General features: G+C 44.5%; 1 protein-coding gene across 1 annotated transcript; it reads left to right on the top strand.

The window, feature by feature from the left end:
* The first annotated feature begins 3124 nt into the window (after positions 1-3124).
* OSER1 (oxidative stress responsive serine-rich 1) lies at positions 3125-6619 on the top strand. Its single transcript, XM_009998681.1, has 3 exons — positions 3125-3201; positions 5001-5114; positions 5822-6619. The coding sequence occupies exons 1-3, from the start codon at positions 3125-3127 to the stop codon at positions 6501-6503; spliced, it is 873 nt and encodes a 290-aa protein (XP_009996983.1). The 3' UTR covers positions 6504-6619.
* Positions 6620-9865: the final 3246 nt, after the last annotated feature.

The raw sequence follows: 9865 nt of genomic DNA, 5'->3' as shown, positions 1-9865 counted from the left end.
TTGAAAGCCTGTGGAGCGGCCGGGACCCGCTCGGTGTGTCCGCTCGGGTTTCCAGAGGCCTCAGGGGGAACGTCTTGGAGTTTCTAATCCTGCTAAATGCCCATTTTTAAACCCAAATTCGTGTCCCTGCGCCGCGAGGGGGGTGTGTGTGGGGGGGTGTCCTGCTGGGCACCGAGCGGGGTCGGTGGGCCCGGATCGGTGGGAAACGGCTGGAAACAAAATGGGAAAGGAGGGATGTGCCTCATTTCCTTGGAGATTAAAACACGAGTTTCATTTCAATGTGGGGGTTTTTTTGACACAACGGAAAACTTTGGCTGCTCTTCATAGTAACTCGGTTTTTCTGGCTCTCAGGGCTGGCTGGTGTTTAAATGAAGTGTCTAAACTTAGTTATCGTGGGGTAAGGGGGGTTTATCTGCATTAATTCTGTGTCACTTCCAGGGTTTACTGTGATGAAGGGGCAGTGCAAGAAAATATTGAGGAGTGGTCGTGTAGTTTCAGTAATGTACAGTGATTTTAATGTTTACAGTGATTTTAAAATGTTTTGCTATCTTTTCTTGCTAAGATTATATAACACAGGGGTTTGGTATTAAAAAAGGGTTGTAGACTTATTTTTAAAGAATCTTCTGTTTGAGTCAAGGGAGGGGAAAAAAAAGCCTTCCTGAAGCAGGAGCCCTGTGTTTCACCAGGGCAGTAGTAATTGACTAGGAGAGGAGCTAAAGTAATAACTTGGATGAGAATGGTGTTGTCAGTGTCTGTGTTAGTTTCCTCCTCTCATGTTTACTGGCTGTGTGACTCACTGGACAACGTGTGCCCTGCAGTTGTTATGATACATTATCCTCCTGTGTGTGTGTCATAAAAGCTGCAAGAGCAGGTGTCCAGATGAAATTGTAGCAGAGCAAGCAGGAGCAGCAGCAGGGGGAGGCAGAAGTGGCCACTGTGTGCCTGCACAAGTGGCTGAGCTGCAGAGGTTCAGGTATCTCCTCTCTTCACTGAGACCTTTTCTGTGCTACGAAAAAGCTGGAGCTCAGATGGTGACAGTTGTGCTGATGTGGGTGTTGTTGCTGTGTTGTGAGGCAGAGGCAGTGCTCCCTGGGAGTGTGTTCTTGTTGTAGGGGCTGTTAGGGCTTGCTGGGTTTGGATAGTTACCTTTGTAATGGAAGAGCTTGGCTCTGTCTGCTTTGTACCCATCCTCTGGGTCTTCCTATAGAATCTTATAGAATCATAGAGTGGTTTGGGTTGGAAGGGACCATCTAGTTTCAACTCTCAGCATGGGCAGGGACACTTCCCACTAGACCAGGTTGCTCAAAGTCCCATCCAACCTGCCCTTGAAAATACACGGCAATAAAAACCCTCCTGAGCTTTTTCTTTCCTCCTAGGAAAGATGCTCCAGCCCCTTCATCAGCTTAGCAGTCTCCAGCATGTATGTCCCTATAGCAGGGAGGCCAGTGCTGGACACAGCATTCCAGCTGTGGCCTCCACAGTGCTGAGCAGAGGGAAGGATCAGCTCCATCAGCCTGCAGTCCAGGATACCATCAGTCCCTGTGGCACAGGGACATGCTGGCTCATGCCTGTCATTGTGTCAACCAGGAACCCTTGACCCTTTCTGCAAGGCTGTGCTGGCACATGGGCTTGTGCCTCCCCAGGGACAGGGCTTTGCACTTCCCTTTGTTGTGGTTAAAGAGGTTTCTTCAGCCCTTTCTCCAGCCTGTTGAGGTCCCTTAGGATGGCAGCATGACCCTCTGTGCATCAGCCACTGCTTGCTGTTTGGTGTCATCAGCAAACTTCTTGAAAGTACACCCTGCCACATCATCCAGATCACTAATGAAGGTGTTGTATCCAGGCATGGACACAGGGTTGGCCCCCAAGGTGTACCACTACTTACTGACCAGAGTCACTGACCTCCTTGGTCAATAACTAGTGCCACTGATGCCACTGGTCTGGCCCTCTGGGCTCAGCCTTTCTGCTGCTTTTCAGTCCCCCTCACTGTTTGAAGCCTTCTCTGTAAGGGTCTTGTGGCAGGCAGCATCAAAAGCCTCACTGAAGTCCAGGCAGAAGATACCTGCTGCTCTCTCCATGTCTACCAAACCAGTCTCATTGTACAATGTTGTGACAACTGCATAATTTAAATTTTTAAAAAAAAAAGTTCTCATCACAACCCATACAGTGTGGCCAGAGGCTCTGTCAGAAATGGTGCCCACCCCAGATATCCCTGTTTTTTCAGGAGTCAGCTCAGATGCATTAAACAAAGCCAGGTAAACTTCCATACTGGTGGTCTTGAGGCAGGACTGGGACTTGCTGCTCAGCAAAATTAAACCTGTGCTAAGGAAACAAACCTTTATCAAGTATTTTGCTGGTGCAGAACTGGACAGTATTGAGGAACATAAAATTTAGAAAGATTTGAGATTCTTTTGTAGCTAAAGTAAATTACAGCCAGGGTAGATTTTAAAGAAATATATTAGCCAGTTTTTATCAATCCTTCTTTTATTTAAAACGAGGCTTATTGTTTGCTGGTTGCACTGGTGTTTGTGCTTGTGTAAGAACTTCTGATATAAAAAACTGTTAGCAGCTATTTGCAATCAAAACATGTTCTGACAGGAGCATGTTGTTCTTGCTGGGATCTAGATAGACATAAGATCAAAAAATGTTGTTTAGCTTAAAACTTTATTTTGGTTTAGAAAAACTGTTGGTTCAGTTTTTAAAAAATTTGTATCAAGTCCAAAGTCAAAAACAGTGATTGTAGAAAGTCAACTGTTTCTTGGTCTTCACCCCTCCTGGAGTTACTCTGATAACACTCTGAGACAAAGAAGAGAGTCTGTAAATCACAACGGGTGTGCAAGATGCTATTGATACCAAATTTTACTTTCAATTGCTAATTGACCCATGTAGTCGTGCAAGATACTGATTGTTCCATTCTTGGGTATGGTAAAGGTTGTTCTGAATCATCTTTCAAAAATGGTCTGCTAGAATGAGCTCAGCTTTATGCACTCAGTGTGCTGATGTGAGTTCATTTTCATGTGTTATCAGGCTACTGGGCAACTCATGTTTCTCACAAGGTTCTTACAGCCCTGTCTCTTTTCTGCTTGCAGCAGTAGATGGTCACTGTCAGCTTCTGGCCATCCCAATAATGAAATCAGAAACTAAGGATGGAGAAGAGGAAAGCCTGCAGACAGCATTCAAAAAGCTAAGAGTTGACACAGCTGGGTAAGTAACAACACAGGGAGGAGTTAACATCTTACAGACAGACTTGGAGGGAACACCCTTGCTGTTAAATTTAAAGGCATGAGGTAATTCCAAAAAGTTGGGCACTGGAAGCCTTCATTCTGCTTAAACCCACCAGCTGCAAGCTGCACCTCTCAAGAAATTGTGATTTGTTTGATTGATCTTTGCTCCCAGCAGGCTTAAAACAAACCTAATGAGTCAGCAGTTGACAGCCAGTATTTTTGAAAAGAATTTTGGCACCAATCTGGTTGCCAGAGGTGATGTCCAGAGCTCTAGAACTCTACTGTTGAAGTGAGTGTATTATCCAGGCTCTGAAAGCCTGTCATAAGCATTCACTCCCATCTTGTCCCAGGAGAGAAACATTCTCCCCATGTCAATAAAGGAAAGTGTTAGATGCAGTGCATGATTCCCACACAAACTCTTTTCACTGCTCTCATTTATAAGTATCCTGTTTATAACCAAAATCACTACATGGAAGAGAACCCTTTTTGTATTGTCTTATGGGAAACACATGGGGCACTTACCCTTCCAGGCCCAGGTAGCAGAACACAAGCAGCATGTGTCTTCTGTTGGTGATGGTAATTTTTTATCTGACAGGAAAAAAAAAGCTTATTTTTAATGTTGGGTTTTTTTCTGCTGACAAATGTGCAGCATTACAGACTGCTGGTACAGCACTGTGTTCCAGTGAGCTGTTGTCAGTGATGCAGTTATGCCAGTGACTGAAATGAAAGAGTAGGAAAGGCAGATCTAAATATCAAGGTGATAATTAGAATTACTGGAGAATCTAGACTGTCAGTACATGGGCTTCTAAAGTGATCTTTCATTTAAGTAATTAAACTCATTAGAAATGAATCCCCACACAAATACTTTTCTTTAGTATCTCTACTCCCACACCCTGGTCAGGCATAAGTAATTGCTTTGGGGTTTTTCCTGTTGGGCTTCAATTTTCTGCTCTGTGTTCATTGTCCTTTAAATGGAAAATAGCAGGTGTTTGACTAATAGTTTAGACTCTTAAATATCAGCTAACCCTCTCCTAGATCAGTGTCTGGGGACATTTTCACTTTGCAGAGAATCTGCTCTGCTTATAAACCAATTTGATACAGATTTAAGAAATAATTTCCTTGTGAATTCCAGTGTAATATGTGAGGTTGTGACTTGGAAAAAATTGCTCTTGGGATTATTACAGCTCCTTGAAAATGGGAGTTTGGGCTGAATTTCTAGCACCAGAAATATTAGTACATCTTCTGAGGTCTCTGGCTTGAATAGAAGTTGAAGGTCTGACACAACTCTGTTGCTCAAGTGATTGAACTTGAAATAGTATGATGAGTTTCAGCTTATGTTGTCCTAGACAGAAGCTTAAGTGTTCTTCAGTTAGAAAAAGGTCTATTTATGTCCAAAGAACATTTATTTTTAGGAAAGAATGGCTTATTTGTCTCTGGAAAAAGAGGCATGTTTCTTCAGTGATGGTGTTTTTCCCCTCCCCTCTCCCTGGAAACTGAAATTTACCCATTGTGTGTGCTTAGTCATTGACATGTGGAGTTGGGATTTGCAGTCGAGCTGCTAAATGGCATCATGTTTGGTGAAAGAGTCTGTTATACAAACTTTGGAGATAGGAATGTGTAAACACTGTCTTTCTGATTTGAGTCTTTGTGGGCAGATCTTTTAAGACATATTGTAAATTATTTGGAGCAGTCTTTTATGGGAAAGAAGATGCATAAGCTTTTTCATATTCACAATGCTAACCAGTCTAGGCTGTTAACTTTTCATTCCCTCTTTCACAGATCTACTGGTTCTCTCTCTGTGGGTGAAGGGACAAGTTCAAGAGCACTAATTAGAACAGTAGCAGATGAAACTAAACCTAAGAATGTGTGTTCTTCCAAGGAAACCTGGCATGGGTAAGAGAAGCTTGAGATTATCAAACTACATAAAACTATACTGCTCAGAAAGGGAATTTTAAATAGACAGGTTTTGTAGTAACTGCACCCCTACACAAGGGAACCAAGTTTTTGTTGTTATACTTCAGTATTAATAGTGCTCTTCACCACCTTTTCCTCTTAACATGTGACTACTGCTCTTGTTTACAATTTTATGAAGTGAAAGGAAATGCTGTTCAGCTGTAGGTTTCCAAACATTATGGATGTGTCATAATAGAAATGTGAATTGGTGCTTTTGAATCAGTCAGTCATGAATGCCTCTCTTTCAATAACTGTTTGACATTCCTGTCACTGTGCCTTGAACTAGATTAAAATAAAGAATTGGTTTCTGGAGTGTTGATGTAGAAATTCACACTCACCTATTGAGGCAAAACCACCTCTTGGCCATCATTATTTAGCTTTGTGCAGTCTTGTTGGAGGTTATTTTGTTGTGTCTCATGTGCTTTGCTCTTTTTCTAACCTTCAAAGCACTCATTTGAGGATTCAGTTCTCAGCTGTTCCTTTTATATTGTATACCACTGCTTGGCAAGAGCAAAGTCAAATTGCAAGACAGTGAAGTACCCTGAGGTACCCTAAAGCTCTTGCATGCAAAACAAATGCAGTAGAGATCTTCCCCAGTGTTATTTGTGATCCAAATCTTCACTCCCTTTCCTGTCTTGCCCTGGTAGGTCTGTGAAGAAGCCTTTACGAGGAGTTGTGAGAACCCAGCGTCGCAGGCGTTCCAAGTCTCCAATTCTTCATCCTCCCAAGTTTATCCATTGCAGCACAAAATCACATTCCACCTGCAACCAGCTAGGACACAAGAGCCAGACTGATGCCCCGAGTGACAGCAGTGGGTTTGGGGTGGCAGTCCCAGCAGAAGCCTGTGCACACGAACAATGCAGTGTTGCTCCTGACGTTGACCCAAAGAGAGCTGATGTTGAGTCTTTGACAGCTTCTGTTCCACAGTCAGTTACACAGAACTCTCCAGCTGCTGTTTCCCTAGTGTCCAAGGCAAGCCTAAAGACCTCAGAGCTTGCTGACTTCCAGTCCATGTCCAAGCTGAACACCAACAAGCCATGTACATGTGCAGATAAAGCCTGTCAGTGTAAACGGTGGCAAGATATGGAAGTATACAAATTCTCTGGCTTGCAGAACACCCTCCCAGTGGCACCTGATAGAAGAACAGTTTCTGAGGATCACACCCAGTCTTTGCCATCAAGAACTCCTGCAAGTTCCCCACGTTCTTGCTCTGAGCAAGCCAGGGCCTTTGTGGATGATGTGACTATTGAAGATCTTTCGGGATACATGGAATATTACTTGTATATTCCAAAGAAAATGTCTCACATGGCAGAAATGATGTACACTTGACAGCAAAGAGCACTAAGACCAGAAGGGTGGGTGGTTTAAATCTGCCCTCTGTCACACTCATGTGAGATGCAACCCACTCCCTGCTCACTGTGCTTGCAATAAAAACACTTCTTAGCATCTTAGCTAGTGTTCATTATTTAAGCTGGACAAACAGGTTAGCTCAAGCTTTACAGTATAAGCTTGAAACAAATAATGAAGTAAACACTGTGGATGTGTTTAGAGGGTATCTGACTTTACAGAAGTGACCCAACATTTGGGGAAATTCTATGTTGTTTTCAAAGTCCTGTTCTGGTTTTTTTTAGAGGGAAGTTTCTAGATTGCTTGGTAATTGGAGCTCTTACTGTGAGAAACCTGATGTAACTCAGCTGCTTTGAACTTGTGTTGGCCTCAGGTTGTAATCCTTATGTTTTGGGCTCTTGGGCCTGTGATTCTATTTCATAAAGGAGTGTGACCATCTCCTGTCTCCCCCTTAATACTGTCACTACTCTGAGCAAAATCAGGAGACACAGTCACCTTTTCTTGGGTGGGGGGCATTGTTATTTCTTTGTGCCTGAAGAGGCTTTATTTCTGATGGGCTGAACAGGCATCCTCCTGCCCTGTCTTTGTTTATGTGGTCAGATGCCTTTGGGTTAGCACAACATTTGCACGTTGGGCTGCCTGATGAGAAAAGAAACTTGGAGAATGAAAGCAAGATTGTTTACAGAAGTTATCCTGTTCTCTGTAGTGCTGGAAAATGTAAAGCAAGGGTAACTTTGACTGTCCAACAGGCATTAGAGACTTCTCTGCAGCAGCAGAGTAGGGAGATCTTTCCCTTCCAGTCTTTCTGATGAATCATTGCCACTTAGATGCCTTGTCCAGGTCCAAGATACTGGTGGAGCCTTGTGCTCTTCCTGAAATTTACTTCTCCAGAAACAACCACTTTGCCATACTTTGTGCATCAACACAATCTGTTCTTTATAAACATGTATAGCAAAGGAGAACCCCCCCAAAGAATATGATTGGTTGAGGGAGAGTTGTGTTAAAATTTGTCTTTACACTTTGCAGTGCCTGCACTTTTCTGGCCTGTAAGGTCTGGAGAAAAAAAGGAGACAGATGTTTCTCTGCAAAATCCTTTGGTGTTACCCCTGGGCTTTTTTGTCATTTCTTTGGCAGTACAGAGTATCTTAGAACTAAGTGGCCCTGCAAATGGACCTGCTTGGCCAGTTGTGAAGTGTCATCTACCCCTTGCAGAATGTACTTGAGTCCCTCATCACTTTTCTGTTTCCCTGCTCTTAACGAGCTGTATTTTTGTGTTCTGAATTCAAGGCGTTTGTTTGGTGACTCTTGTCTGCAGTACTGGGCTGCAAAGTGCAGACTGACCTTAGTTTTCAAATGATTATTCCTTACAGTTCCCAAATGGTTGTGGGGAGCAGCCACAGCACTGTTGTGGGGCTGAGAACACCTTCCAAGCCCTCACTGCTTTTAACCAGTCGTTTCGTTAGTTACCACAGACCTGTAACCTGCAGGGTTTGGGATTGCAACGTGAAGTGCTCGGTATCGTGTTGCTGGGAGGTAATGTCAAAAAAAAGTAGAAAGATGTGAACTGGTGCAGCCTGGGAAGGGAGGCCAGCGGTGCTGGGCCACTAGGGGTCACCCCCAGGCTGCGGGTTGGCTGAGTGCAGGGACTCTTCTGGCCTCCTCAGCCTTCAGAGGAGAATGTGACTTTTTCTGCCAAGAGGAAGAAATCTGACCAGCCCCGGGACCTGCCTTAGTGCACACGCAGTGCTGGTGCATTCTGAAGTTTGGGTGTGTGGGTGTGTTGGTGGTCAAGAGGAGCTCTGCACATGCCAGCATTCCCCTAAGTTATTAACACTTAAATGAAGTGTGTTATCAGTTCACAACTGTGCTATGCAATTAGGAAGAGTTGCTAAGTAAATAATTACGTTGTCCTGAACTTGGCATCCTCAGAGAGCAGTTACAACACATTTGGGCTGGTAAATGCTGGAACACTATGACATAGAAAATCATGGGCAGCTGCAACTGCTGCCTTAACACTTTCCCTTCTGTTACTACAGGGCATTTTAAGATCCTTTGGAATACTCAGAAACCACAAAACCAAAACCTTCTGGTTATGCTTTGAGGAAATGTTCATCTCCAACCCTTAATTTTGCAAAAAACTTTACTCAGTCATGCTTTCTATCTAAAAGCTTAGCCTTAAAAGAAAAAAATTCAAGTCCAACTTGAGCCTAATTCAAAATCTGGCTTTTTTTTTTTTTTTTTTGTGAAGAAAACTTTGGAGGATAAGTTCTGCCAAGCAGCATTTCTGAATTGTCTCAGAGCCCCCTACCAAAGTGCCCATTCCTTCCTGTGGCTGAATAAAAGTGTAACCCCTTGCACTTTGCAGCTGGTCCTTCTCACCTGTGCCTGCAGGTATTTGGGAGCTGGGTTGCTGTGTATACATACTTAGCTTTTGCAGTTACATAGTCTGCATTTTTTTCTAAGCTGCCTTAGAAAGTAGAAACACTGATGTAGAGGCTGTCCAAGTTGTAAAGCTGTGTCATGCAAGCCTGGAGCTCGTTGTTGTCTGGCAGCTTTGCTCCAGAGCTTGGCGTGGGTCTCAGGAGCTCATCCCCAAGGGCAGAGCACAGCCTGCTGGCAGCGTGGTCTCACCCCACAGCTCTTGCAGCTTCTCAGCAGCTTGTGGTCAGTGAGGGGAAGGTCATCTCTTCATGGTCTTGCTGTGACATGTCTTCAGGAGATGGAACCAGCTGGAAGAAGAGAGGATTTGGATTAGCCTGTTACCTGGTGTTTCATTCCTTGTCCTTTCTGCTGTCTCTGATGACATGGGTTGTGTTTAGCAAGGTGGGCTGCCACTATTGATGTGTCTGCAACTCTCCCAAGGGTTGGGTCACAGTGCCTTTCTCTTCTGAACAGACTAAATTTGCTGTCAGCTATTAGGGCATTTTGGTAAGTTTGTTGCTGTTTGGGAGAAGAGGAGGCTAATTTTTAATATTTTTTTTTCCCCCACTGCCCTAAAGCAGCTCTGGAAATTCCCTTGAGAAGCTGCGGGCAGGGAGGGGAGTTCGGGTGCCCTGAGGTGAGCAGATGCACACTTTGCCTTTACTCCTTGCTCTAACTCTGCCCACAGAAACCCCGGAGCGAGCCCACCCGACCCCCGAAGGCTCAGCCCGCCCCCCTCCCGGCTCTCCGGGCATCCATCCATCCATCCATCCATCCATCCATCCATCCATCCATCCATCCATCCATCCATCCATCCATCCATCCATCCATCCATCCTTCCTTCCTTCCTTCCTTCCCTCCCTCCTTCCCTCCCCGCGGGGGTCGGGCGGAGCAGGGAGCGGCTCCCCCCCCTCCTCGTGCGG

Source organism: Chaetura pelagica, unplaced genomic scaffold (genome assembly GCF_000747805.2).
Source record: "Chaetura pelagica isolate M959 unplaced genomic scaffold, ChaPel_1.0 scaffold275, whole genome shotgun sequence".
Classification (NCBI taxonomy): Eukaryota; Metazoa; Chordata; class Aves; order Apodiformes; family Apodidae; genus Chaetura; species Chaetura pelagica.
The sequence above is the reverse complement of the archived record's forward strand: the minus strand, read 5'-3'. Positions and strand labels throughout refer to the sequence as shown.

Excerpts from the sequence above, each read along its gene's own strand:
- OSER1 (XM_009998681.1), top strand. The coding sequence starts at position 3,125 with ATGAAATCAGAAACTAAGGATGGAGAAGAGGAAAGCCTGCAGACAGCA. Across the intron at positions 3,202-5,000 it reads CTAAGAGTTGACACAGCTGG|ATCTACTGGTTCTCTCTCTG; the intron begins GTAAGTAACAAC and ends CCTCTTTCACAG. Across the intron at positions 5,115-5,821 it reads TCCAAGGAAACCTGGCATGG|GTCTGTGAAGAAGCCTTTAC; the intron begins GTAAGAGAAGCT and ends TTGCCCTGGTAG.